The sequence below is a fragment of the Nannobrachium achirus genome (genome assembly GCF_963921795.1).
Source record: "Nannobrachium achirus genome assembly, chromosome: 1".
NCBI lineage: Eukaryota > Metazoa > Chordata > Actinopteri > Myctophiformes > Myctophidae > Nannobrachium > Nannobrachium achirus.
In genome coordinates, this window is record NC_137810.1 from 70,517,258 (window position 1) to 70,530,799 (window position 13,542).

At 40.9% G+C, this 13,542-nt stretch overlaps 1 protein-coding gene across 1 annotated transcript in view; it reads left to right on the forward strand.

Moving 5' to 3' along the window:
- Positions 1-265: 265 nt before the first annotated feature.
- Positions 266-13,542, forward strand: part of LOC308289679 (uncharacterized protein) — a gene marked incomplete at its 5' end in the record, with an annotated part of 57,231 nt that continues 43,954 nt past the window's right edge. The window contains one exon of the mRNA XM_080731419.1: positions 266-433. Within this exon, the coding sequence (XP_080587545.1) occupies positions 266-433 (168 nt within the window). The remainder of the gene's footprint in view (positions 434-13,542) is intronic.

Below are 13,542 nucleotides of genomic sequence, written 5' to 3' on the forward strand. Positions count from 1 at the left end.
TTTTTGATTGACAGGCTTGGAATTCTTCTGTGTGCGTAAGGTCGGTGGGCAGGTTTGAATGGAAAAGTTCCGGAAAAGACGCGTTGTGATTGGCCAGTAGTGTTTTTGAGTGGCAGCCTGCCCTCGACACTTCCTCTTTTGAGCCCACCAAGGCGAGACGGGTCGCTCCAATCAACTGCAGTGGGTTGACGAGGTATCTAGCTTTTTATATCTGTGGTGTGTACCTGTAGCGTGACTGATAGCTCAAACAAATTCAGCAGCAAACATGGATATCCGTCCATTTCTGAAGCGTAAAACGCCAACACAGGAGCCGCAGCCGCCTGACGACGGCAGCCAACAGCAGCCGGTCCCGACCATAGCAGCAGATTCTGCCGAGATACCAGCGGCCCCAGCAGAGCCGCCAGGCCCGCAGCCGCTAGGCTGCGGGCCATCAGTTAGAGTGGATGAGGCCCCAGAACCACCACCCAGCCCGGGGCCATCAGTTAGAGTGGATGAGGCCGCGGGGCCTTCGGTGGATGATCTTGGGGAAAAACACAAGCAACCTGTTCTATCTGAATTCCCCCAAAAAATGATTGGAAAAAGCAGAAGATCTTTTTCCACCATTTATTGCAATAAGCACCCATAAGGTTTACAGTTTACAGTTTAGGCATTTAGCAGACACTTTTAATCCAAAGCGACTTACAATAAGCAAATAAACATCACAATAATAAACAAGATTAAGTGTCAGTACATCAACAGCAATATAACAAATGTAAATGAATATATATCTAGAAAGAAAAACTATATAATCCGTAAAAAAAATCTAAAAACCTAAAAACAAATGCTAGCTAGCTTCATGTATGTATGGTCCGTAAAAAAATATTCCATGGATGGAATATTCTATTGCAAAGGACGCTGTCTTTTGTTTTCCCTGCCGGCATTTCCAGAATGACAGCAGCGTCAAGGATTCATTTCGTAAGGACGCAATATCTGAAGGCCATAAGAACTGCATCATTAAATGGGACAACTTTAAAAAGAGCACATCTACAGGCTCTATTGCAGCTAAACTATCAGATAGTCATAAAGCTACTGTTGAGAAGAACAGATCTTATTTGTGCAAAGTGGTTGATGTCAGTTGTCTGTTGTCTAAACTTGGATTGCCTTTCCGTGGACACAGGGAGGGGAAAGAGTCAGACTCACAGGGCAATTTTCGTGAGTTTTGCAGCTGGTATTCTAAATATGATTCTGATTTTGAAAGCATGCAGTCAAATTATTTTAATTCTACAAGTCCAAAATTCCAGAATGAAATAATTGAAATATGTGCTAATTTGGTTTATGCAGACATTGCAAAAACTGTGCAGGATAGGCCTACGTTTTTTTTTTTTTTTCTTCTTTCTATTATGGCAGACGAGGCTAGGTCCTCCAAAACGGAACAGTTGTTGATTTGTTTAAGATATACAGAGCAGCTTGAAATCAAGGAGCGTTTTCTGTGTTTCCTTGACTGTTCAGCATCTCGTGATGCGGCTGGGATCGTGGACGCTATAAACACAGGACTGGAGATGGGTGGTCTCAACAACATCCCAATTGTTGCACAGAGTTACGATGGTGCCTCTGTAATGTCGGGGCACCTGTCAGGAGTACAGCAGGGCATCAAAGAGACCTATCCCTACGCAGCTTATATTCACTGCTTGGCACACAAACTAAATCTGGTGCTTGTAGAGTGTTGCACTGTCAATCGCAGCGTGAAAACATTCCTGAACGTTATTGATAAACTGTTCTCTGTATTTGCACAACCGTCAAATCACCATAAATGTATTGAAATCCAGAAATCACTGCACATGAAAAAAAGGAAATGGTACAGCCCAGTGAGACGAGATGGGCATGTAAGTGGAGGGCCGTGCATGCAGTTAAAACCCACTACTCTGCTATCACTGGGTGCCTAAAAGACATTAGTGATGAGGGAGGGAGATGGGCTGTTGATGCCACTGGCCTAAATGAACACATGACAAGAATGTCATTCATTGCATGTCTTGTTTTATCTGAGGATATACTGCGTGTGATCCACGTTACACACAAGGCCCTGCAGTCCAGCAAAAGACGTGGCGGCGGTGACTGTAACTGAGGAGGATGCTGAAGCAGTAGCAGCCCCTGCCCCTGGCCCAACTGCAGACAAACAAAAACGGACCACTCCAGTGACTCCACCCCCCTCCTCCCCAGGGGCGTCACAAGGGGTAGGAAAGTGGGACTGAGTTACCGGGGCCCAAGGTGGAGGGGCCCTAGTAACTTTAGCTATTGAAAAATAGCAGATGTACAAGCTCAAAGCGCGGCACCGAGTGCCGCGCTGCGAGCTTGTAGATCTGCTATTTTTGAAAAGTTGTGAATTTTTTTGAAAATCTTTGAATATATATATTTTTAAGAGAACATTTCGAACTCAAATTTTGCTTCTGGGGGTCCCTGGAACTAAATATTTTGAGATCGGGGTCCGTGGCCAAATACATATCATCTTGGGGGTCCTTGACATAGGTTTCTTGCACACATTTTCACGTTTTTTCAAAAATAGCAGATCTACAAGCTCGCAGCGCGGCACTCGGTGCCGCGCTGCGAGCTTGTAGATCTGCTATTTTTCAATAGTTAACATTCATGGGGGGCCCGCAGTGACACCTTGTACCCAGGGCCCAGAATTTGGTGTGACGCCCCTGCTCCTCCCTGTCGGGTTTCCTGATAACGTCTACTTTGGGCCAACGCCAAATGGATGATGAAAGTGAGACAGTCACAGAAGTGAGTCAGAGTGTGAACACCAACACCTTTATCTGCCCGTATTGGATTCTCTGATCGCCGAACTTGACAGACGGTTCACGGGGGAGTCAATAGAACTTGCACAGGCATGTGCAGCAGTGTTTAAATGTGACAAGAACGGAGTCCAACCTCTCCTAGAAAGATATGCACAGCCACTGAAAATCCATCCTGTCCTGCTTGGAGCAGAGATGGATCTGGTGAAAGCCTCGGCTGCCTCGTCAAGCACAACAGTTTCACTTGACCTTGACCATCTTAAAAAGACAGTTAAAAAGGACAGCTGTCCCAATCTGTTCAAGATGCTACAGTTGGCACTGACTCTGCCAATTGGATCTGCTACCACAGAGAGGAGTTTCTCTGCCATGAGGAGGATTCCATGTTGGCTGCGCTCAACAACACTTGCCATTCTGAACATTGAGGATGACTTCACAGCAAAGTTGTCGCCTGAGAAGATTGTGGATGTATATGCAGGACGCAAGAACAGGCGTTTACTTCTACACTAGGTGAGACAATGATTCAATATGACTTACAGCCTGCTGTATACTGTTTACTGTACTGTACTGTGTGTGTGTGTGTGTGTGTGTGTGTGTGTGTGTGTGTGTGTGTGTGTGTGTGTGTGTGTGTGTGTGTGTGTGTGTGTGTGTGTGTGGGGAAATAAATCTTGAAATATTCTGTAACCTAAACTCTTCCTTGATCTTCATTTGACTCTTAATCATCATATATCTCTTGACTCTCAAAACAGCAATAAAAAAGAACAGCAGAGAGCAAAACATTCTCCCGTAAATTCCCGCGGAAAGAGGTGGATATATAAACATCTGATGGCGGCTACATCTTGTGTACAATTATGCTGTGCAGCACTGTGGTCTGCCTTTGGTTGTTTTGTGTTTTATAAATAAAAAATACTTGTTTTAGGAGCAGGCTGTCTTGAACACACCTATAGGTATATAAATACATTATTGACTTGCTGCCATGCGTTTGTCTTATTAGAAACATTACAGTTAATTACGTGTGCATTTAGATTTTCCTTCTACAGCCTGGAGTAGAATCCTTAGCTTTTTAAGTTAACACGTTGCAGTCCGAAATAGAATGGGGGTTGGTAGATTAGCCGTGAAATTTCTATTATTGTATTGTGATCTGAGACATAATATTATGTTTATAAACATGACCCCGCAGCCCCTCCATCTTGAACAGCGCCGCTGTTTTTTCTTTTTTTTTTCCCCCCAGGCCAGTAACTCACCATGATTTTCTCGATCTCCGTTGGGATAGAATGGGGGTTTTGGCCGATCGTCGATGTCCCCGTGCGTTTCGCGTGCGCGATCCTTTCACGTAAATGTCCCCGCAAATAGTCCATGTGTGACTGAAGAACAGACCTGAAAAGTTTCGCTAGCATAGCCCCAAGCATGGCTGCAGGAGGAGCTCGAGTGTGTAGACAGTAAACGGATGGGTGGAAGGTGCCTTGGAGAAGGAGAGGCGCTGACGTCACCTCTGCTTCATGCACGGTCTGCATGAGCCATCAGTGCACGAGTGGTGACTAGGGAAGGTTAGACGATCGCCGATTTTCGGATCAAAAGCTTTTATTCCGGTTTTAAAGACAAAGTCCGGGAATGTGCGACGTGGCTGAGAGTCCCTGGGGGGATGTGCGATATAGTACGGTTTTAACATTAAGGGGCTCCCCTTGGCTTAGAAGGTGTTAAGTTCATGTTGGGTCTGCTGTCAAGATGTGAATTAACAGAAGACCAAATTACAAACGTATTGCAATTTAAGTTGTAAACATTTGCAATTCTAGTTGTATACATTTTCCCTGTATGTATATGGATGTTTTAGTTTGTTATTTTGACTGGTCTTAGTGAATTCATGTTGGTCATGTTGGTTAGTTTTTGTCTCATTGTTTGTCAAATTAAATGGGACTGTCTTTTGTGTTCACATGTTCTGGGTTGCTCAACCACCTTTATTAGGCAGATTGGACCAAGCCTAACTTCATCTGGTATCTGTCATCCTTGACCTAATATCTAAAAAATAAATTGATAAAAAGGCTGCCGTTCCGGACCTTACAGGCCATCGGTCGGTAACCTTTCCTCATAACAACACACATCTTCACCCTACAGCAGTTTGGCTCACACTGATCCAAGGGCAGGCAAACACACTGGAGTATATATAGACAACTCTTAACAGGACACAGCTGAACACTGTGGGCGATTAACACGTGATTGGCTATGAGTCTAATAGGACACAGTTGATTGGCTATGGGTCTAACAGTTACAGAACACCAGAGATGGACAGAGTAGGCCTACTCCAGGGGCGTCAATTGGGTATGGCAGGGGTATGCAGCTGCCATATCCTGGGACCAGGGGGGTCCAGGGGTATGCAGCTGCCATACCCTGGGCCCAGGGGGGAAAATAAAAGTTACTTTTAAATATAAATCCATGAATGTCTCTTTGTCTATCTGTGCTAGTTATTATGTTGTTAAATTACAGTAAAATAACTACAAATGCAAAAGGTTACAAAATGGTCACTTTAACAAGGTATTATAATTATATTCTCTACACTTGTATTCACCCCATCTTGACAAAATGGTATATTCCCAGGTTCTGCAGGTCAGCTGCACAGGTGCAATGCACTTGAACAACCGTTCCAGACCTTAGCTTTTTCTGAACTGACACCACTGGCCTACTCGACCCCAGTACCTGAGTAAGAGTACAGACACTCTACACAACAAGTAAAAGTAGCTCAGTCAAATGTTACTTGAGTAAGAGTAAAATTGATTTTAAATGTAAGTATTCAAGAGTTCATGTTTTTAACCCATTCAGGCCTAAGAGTAAGAGCACATGAATTAATGGATGAATTATTGTCTTTTTTTCACAATTAATTTATGGACCTTGAACTAGGGCATTAATGAACTGTGATTTTTGCAAGTCGACTCGACTCAGTAAAAAGTTGAGTTGAAGTCTGACGACATCACATCACACAGGACCCCCCAATTATTTTGGGGGGGGTCCCCAGATGATTAACTTAATGTGAAACATTGTTTTCTCACTCAGCTGTAAACAAACCAACATAAAGTTTAAGTGTATAGAGGGTATCTTCACATTTCTAAAGTGACAATTTAAGGACTTTTTAATACCTCTAAAATGACAGATTAAACATTGTCAAAATTGTCAAATATATAGAGCCAGAAATTGTGAAAATAGCAGATCTACATGCACGTGGATCTGCTATTTTCACAATAGAACTTTTTGGCAACTTCGACTTTCTCTGGTGGGAGTCGACTTGTGTAATGAAGTTGACTGAGTCGACTTGTCGACTTTTTCGTTAATGCCCTACTAGTCGGGGACCCAGTCCCCAAAAATGCTGTACTTTTTATTTCTGTTTTATCTATTAGTTTGGCAATTAAGGTCCACAGAATGAGAGGCCTGCTCTGCCGTAAAGTTCGTGAAAAAAAGTTAGAGGCATTTTTGTGTAATAAAGCCTTCATTTTTTGACCCTGTGATATGAACTAGGTTTCCTTTCTTAAAGTGCTCTTTAAGTTGTGTAGAATGTCAATAAATCATTCCCAGATAAACAGAACACATGTGTGAACAACACCAAGTCAAGAAATAATCTCCCAAAGCCTTTCCAAATGATTTATAGCCATTTTATGTACAAAAATGTACCCGTTTCTTGCATTTTTCCCAATAATTCTATCTTTACTTCAATTGTAATCAACTTTGCCATGGCTTATGACATCAGGCAATGTTTCATCCTTTTCAGCAATCTTTATAGTTATTCCACACAAAATATTATTAAAATCAACCCTAAATTAAAGGAACTGTGGTGATTTTATTACCCTTATGCTCCGAATTCATTTAGCCTTTTTTTTTGGCAGAAAAAAACCTGTACCCCCTCAAAAAACGTAAAATGTAACACAACAAATTCAAGTATTTTTTTTTATCATAAACAGCTGTTATCTTATACAGTATATGAATTGATAAAACAGGAAATTAAACATTTAGCTGAATACAATCAAGATTATGATATCTAATATCACGAAAATGAAAATAACTAACGATTAACTCATTCACTGTCACTGTCCTCAAGTATGAGTTCAACTCGTGAACATTTGTTTGGGTCCCCAGTGCAGAGACATGCAATTACACACTTGACCCCGGCTCTTGCACATGAGCATCCTCTGGTACACTTGCTCTTCTTGCAGTGGCAGTATTTGGTGCGTTTATATTCTGCAGGTTTGGCATCCTTCAGCATCATGGTTGCCACTAGCTTACCACTGACAAGCTCTCTCCCAAAGTTGGTTGCAACAGGGTAAGTTGGCTGAGACGTGTGCTCGTTTACATACAGCCAACTGATGCAGGGCTCTGTAAAGGTGTAATTGGAAGGCATCTTCAGTAGGTGGAAGACAACGTATGTCTCCTTTGATGTTGCCAAAAAGATGAGCTCGCAGTGCTCGCAGTACAACATCTGCACCACGAACGGGCTGTAGTTGTTGTGGCTACTGACACAGATGTGATCATGATGTGCATATACTACATCACACACATGGATGGCCTACATGAGTTATGGGTAAAGAAGATGGACACTTACCTACCTGCTCATGCAATTGTGGATGCCCTGGCAGTGAAGTATGATGTTGAAGCTTTAGATCTTTCATGCATACTCCTCAGCAGCTACATACTGACTGGATGTGACACAGTGAGCTATCTTTACAGAAGAGGAAAAAGGCGTGCCTACAAAACTGCTGTTGAGCACCAAAAGTCCTTCTGCCTCTGTGCCGATATGGAGACTCTGGGGAAAGTCTGGAAGTTACAGAAGATGTTGTGACGGTGGCTAGACGATACCTGGTTTCACTGTATGAGAGGAGTGATTTCAGTGGTAATCTGGATGCACTGCGAGCTCATCTTTTTGGCAACATCAAAGGAGACATGCGTTGTCTTCCACTGAAGATCCCTTCCAATTACACCTTTACAGAGCCCTGCATCAGTTGGCTGTATGTAAACGAGCACACGTCTCAGCCAACTTACCCTGTTGCAACCAACTTTGGGAGAGAGCTTGTCAGTGGTAAGCTAGTGGCAACCATGATGCTGAAGGATGCCAAACCTGCAGAATATAAACGCACCAAATAAGAAGAGCAAGTGTACCAGAGGATGCTCATGTGCAAGAGCCGGGGCCAAGTGTGTAATTGCATGTCTCTGCACTGGGGACCCCAACAAATGTTCACGAGTTGAACTCATACAACAAATGTTCACGAGTTGAACTCATACTTGAGGACAGTGACAGTGAATGAGTTAATCGTTAGTTATTTTCATTTTCGTGATATTAGATTTTATTCAGCTAAATGTTTAATTTCCTGTTTTATCAATTCATATACTGTATAAGATAACAGCTGTTTATGATAAAACAATACTCGAATTTGTTGTTTTGTTTTTTGAGGGGGTAAAGGTTTTGTTTTCTGCCAGAAAAAGGCTATATGAATTTGGAGCATAAGGGTTATAAAATCACCACAGTTCCTTTAATTTAGGGTTGATTTTAATAATATTTTGTGTGGAATAACTATAAAGATTGCTGAAAAGGATGAAACATTGCCTGATGTCATAAGCCATGGCAAAGTTGATTACAATTGAAGTAAAGATAAAATTATTGGGAAAAATGCAAGAAACGGGTACATTTTTGTACATAAAATGGCTATAAATCGTTTGGAAAGGCTTTGGGAGATTATTTCTTGACTTGGTGTTGTTCACACATGTGTTCTGTGTATCTGGGAATGATTTATTGACATTTTACACAACTTAATGAGCACTTTAAGAAAGGAAACCTAGTTCATATCACAGGGTCAAAAAATGAAGGCTTTGTTTGTTACACAAAAATGCCTCTAACTTTTTTTCGCGAACTTTCCGGCAGAGCAGGCCTCTCATTCTGTGGACCTTAATGACCAAACTAATAGATAAAACAGAAATAAAAAGTACGGCAGAAAATCACAGGTACCCCTCTTTTCTTTGAGCTTTTGGCCATGTGGGTCCCCGACTACTACCTTGAAACTCTTGTTTCAGAGAATTTTAAGCCACCTGTACTGATGTACATACGTTGAGCAACTATGTTATACAAAGCCTGCAGAAACACCTCTAAAAACTGTAATAAAATGAATGGGATCATAAAAAAGGACAGTTGTGTCATTCTCACGTTTTATTAAACACCCCCCGCACACACATCACATCAGGCAAGGCATCGCTATCTCCCCCTCACACAAGGTCCATTCATTGTTCTGCATTTGAGCCACGGACCACCATTATGAGATTTAACCTCTCAGAGCCAAGATTTGTCTTGTCCACACTAGGGCATAACGAAAAAGTCGACAAGTCGACTCTGTGGACTTCATTACACAAGTCAACTCCCACCAGAGAAAGTCGAAAGTCGAAGGTATATATAGTTATATATAAAAAAAATCGCACTGTTTCCAGGTATGTCAAATATCATTCTGTGATTAAAATGTGATTAATTGAGATTAATGTATTAGCCTGCCTACTGGAATCAGTTTTAACCCTGTCATCGCAAGCGCAAGTAGTTAGCGCATGCACAAGTAATTTAGTTTTGGGTTAAAACTGATTCCGGTTTGGTAGTTCCGGCCAAAATGTAGTCCGTTTTTACTACAAAATAACGTAGGATATCATCCGGTCTAGACCGGATCAACCGACCTTTTTAGTAAACGAATACCAGGCTTTCCCCAGAAAGCCAGGTGACGCGAGGTTATCTCTTAATCACTATATATATGATCACTATAAGATAATCACAATTATTTTACATATTCCTCAGAATCCTTTCCCTTCATCTGTATGAATTAATCTGTTGAAAAACAACATTGGTTTTGTTTAAAATTGGTTTTGGTCAAAATTGGTTTCTAAAAGTCCACAAGGTCACAAGCTCACTTGCACTATAAACTATTTGCACTATACAAGCATATTTAAAGTATTAAACACGTAATATTGCCCTACAAATGATGTATTAAGATTATTGTTAACGGACATTGTCATTGTCATTAATTTGTGTATTTAAGTCATCATATCTTTCTTCTAGTGCAATGTTTGGTAACAAAGCATAAAAGCATAAAACTATTCTTCTATTCTTGTGTCAACGTTCAAGGCCAATATTATTGTTGTTGATATCATTGTTTGTATGATAATGAATCAGCAACTACAATGTAATGATGGAGTCACTCCTAGAAGTGTTCAGTCGTTGTGGATGTTTCTCGTTTGGACCAAAGAGTTCTTGGCTGCTGAAGACCAAGAACTAATTATTTATGTAAGAACAACCTATTTTAAACACTTATGGCTTTTTATATGTATCTGACTGTGCCTGATTGATATGAACTTTTTATATTTTCATAAAATAAAATACTTTGTAAACATCCTAATTGTGATGAAGGACATTCTATTTAATTACTTGATTGATTATTGATTATTGATAATTTGTGTTTCAGCCTAGAGAGAGGGATTGGCAGCTAATTGCAGGTGCCAGGTGTGTCCTGGAGTGTGGGGGTTGCTGCTAGTTCAGCTCAGTTTGTCTGCAGCATTCAGAGAGTGAGGAGCTGTTTAGATGAGTGAGGAGCAGTTTTTCACCTGTTTGGACATTATTCTTGTGTTTTTGGATAACATTACATAAGAGACTTTATTTTCCTTATATGCAAATTTGGGACTGCGTTCAAGCACCCTTTTGTGAACCTTTTTGTTTGGAATAAAACTACTTAAAGAGAAGAAGAAGCCTCTCTTGCATTCTTACAGATGCACCACAGCGGTCACCACTCCCCAATCAGCGAATGTAATTATTCTACAGTTCACTAATCGTACTCTGTAGTTCGCTTAATAGATGTAAACTTTAATTAAATCTTTGTCTCAGTCTGTGATTAATAAATGCATTATGACGTTAATAATAGGACATTATTTGATGCTCTATCAACAATACCATTAATATTTTACTAAATGGTTCCTGTGTAGATATATTGAAAATGTCCTTGACATGAAACTGTTTGAGCGCCACTAAGACACCAAACTCATCTTACCAGCTTTTTTCAATCCTTTTTCAATCCTGCCATAATTACTGTCATTCAAAAGTATGCAATATTACAGAATACTAAGATATTATATTGTACTGTCATCAGTAAACTCTGTGCTATTCTTCTGCCATAAACACAATGATCAATACATGATGTCATACAACGTCATACTGTACTATAATACTGTATATTGTCCAAACATGTAAAAGAACATTAATGTTCCAATGTTCCAGCATGGATTTAACATCAGCCTGTTTAATGCAGTACCTTTGTCAACCTGTAGGTGTCCTAAAAGACCACAGGAACATAACATGGTCAAAATAATGTCCTATTAACACAACACAAGAAAGGGGAAGGTCTCATGACCCAAACGTTGATCTAATAAATTATTCTCTTGAACTTGCAAGATCGAGGCACGTTTGTTTTCATTCTTTTCTCTATAAACTATACGCAAGGCCAGTGGTTCTCAAAGTACCCAGGGGTACGTGTATTTTTCATTCAGTAGGTGGGGGTAAGTGGGGAACATAGAACCTGGGGAACATAGAACCTTTTTTTGCGGGGGTAAATAGGGAACATAGAACCTGGGGAACATAGGAAATGAGCTCAGTACGGTGTTTCTCAAAGGGACCCCCGGGGTTCCTCCAGTGGGTTCTAAATGGACCCTTACAGGTCCATGTGTTTCTATTTATTCATTCTCCAGAACCAACCGTCTCAGTTCAGTCAGTGTGTTGGTGTTTGCATGACTTTCATCATTGACTGATTATTGTTGTGATCACTGAAGTGTAGTTACCCAATGTGACCACGGGGTGGCATCTAAGTGCAGCATCATGTAGTTTGCTTGTTTGTGCATGTTTTTTGTTCTTCAAAATACTTAGAAAATAGCACATGTACAAGCTTGTGATGTGCTGTGAGCTTGTACATCTGCTATTTGTGAATTATACAATAGGTTACAATTATTGTGGCGCTGTATATGGCATAAAATGATGTTCTAAGCCATTGGTTCTCAAAGTGAGGTCTGGGGACCCCCAGGGGTCCTTGGGAGGGTCCCCAGGAAAAGTAGTTAACATAGCATCACAATCAATTGAACCACTTTATCCATTGTTATGTTGGCTATTCAAAAATAGCAGATCTACAAGCTCACAGCTTGTAGGTGTTTGAAAATATTTGAAAAGAAATATATATATATATATATATATATATATATATATATATATATATATATATATATATATATATATCGAAAATGTTTAGAATGTTTAAAATAATTGTGAAAATTGTTTAACACAAATGCTCTCTTCTGGGGGTCCCTGTTCAAAATCATTTTCAGATGGGGGTCCTCGGCCAAACATACATTTGGGGGTCCTTGGCATCTAAAGGTTAGAGAACCAAGGCTTAAAGGACATCCCTCATCTTACAGGATGTCATTTGTATAAACTGTAGATGTGAGTGGACTAGGATTTTCTCACTCAGTGATCACCCTCCAAGGCCTATTTGTAGTTTGGGTTCAGCTTTATATCAATTTCACCACTTTTGCAGTAAATGTTTTTATACAAGAATCCATGTCATGCATAGGAGGCCTTAGAGAGAGTTGTGTTTGGTCCTGTCTTTCTGTGTGTTTGTTTCTGTGTGTTTGGTCCTGTCTTTCTGTGTGTTTGGTCCCGTCTTTCTGTGTGGTTGGTCCTGTCTTTCTGTGTGTTTGTCTCTGTGTGTTTGGTCTTGTCTTTCTGTGTGTTTGTCTCTGTGTGTTTGGTCCTGTCTTTCTGTGTGTTTGTCTCTGTGTGTTTGGTCCTGTCTTTCTGTGTGGTTGGTCCTGTCTTTCTGTGTGTTTGTCTCTGTGTCTCTGGCTCCCGGTTGCGGCCCGCACTGAATACAAAACACTGATGCTGACCTTCAAAGCAGCCAAAGGTATGGATCCTCCATACCTCCAAAACCTGATCAACCCCTACACCCCCACCCGCTCACTTAGATCAGCCAACACAGGGATGCTGACAGAACCCTCGCTAAAAACTCCAGGGCAAAAATCCACTCATCCGAGACAGTTTGCCCTCCTGGCCCCCAAGTTGTGGAATAAACTCCCTGTCGCACTTAGAACAACGGACTCACTCGCTAGCTTTCGCCGTGGACTGAAGACTCACCTTTTCAGACTCCACCTAAACCCTTAGCACTACAGAAAAGTCAGTGACCATACATGAAGCTAGTTAGCATTAGTTTTTTGTCTTTAGGTTTTTAGAACTTTGATTATACTGTGTTTTTTCTAGATAAATATCCATTTGCATTTGTTATATTGTTGATGTTCTGACATATTATCTTGTTTATTATTGTGATGTTATCTGCTTATTGTAAGTCGCTTTGGATTAAAAGCGTCTGCTAAATGCCTAAACTGTAAACTGTAAACTGTGTGTTTGGTCTTTTCTTTCTGTGTGTTTGTCTCTGTGTGTTTGGTCCTGTCTTTATGTGTGTTTGTCTCTGTGTGTTTGGTCCTGTCTTTATGTGTGTTTGTCTCTTTGTGTTTGGTCCTGTCTTTCTGTGTGTTTGTCTCTGTGTGTTTGGTCCTGTCTTTCTGTGTGTTTGTCTCTGTGTGTTTGGTCCTGTCTTTCTGTGTGTTTGTCTCTGGTCTGTTGCTGTTGGACTGGTTTGACTCACAGAGAGATGGGTGCAGTCTGGCACCATGCCAAGAGCACTTGAGGACGTTTAGGTGTGTGTGTGTGTGTGTGTGTGTGTGTGTGTGTGTGTGT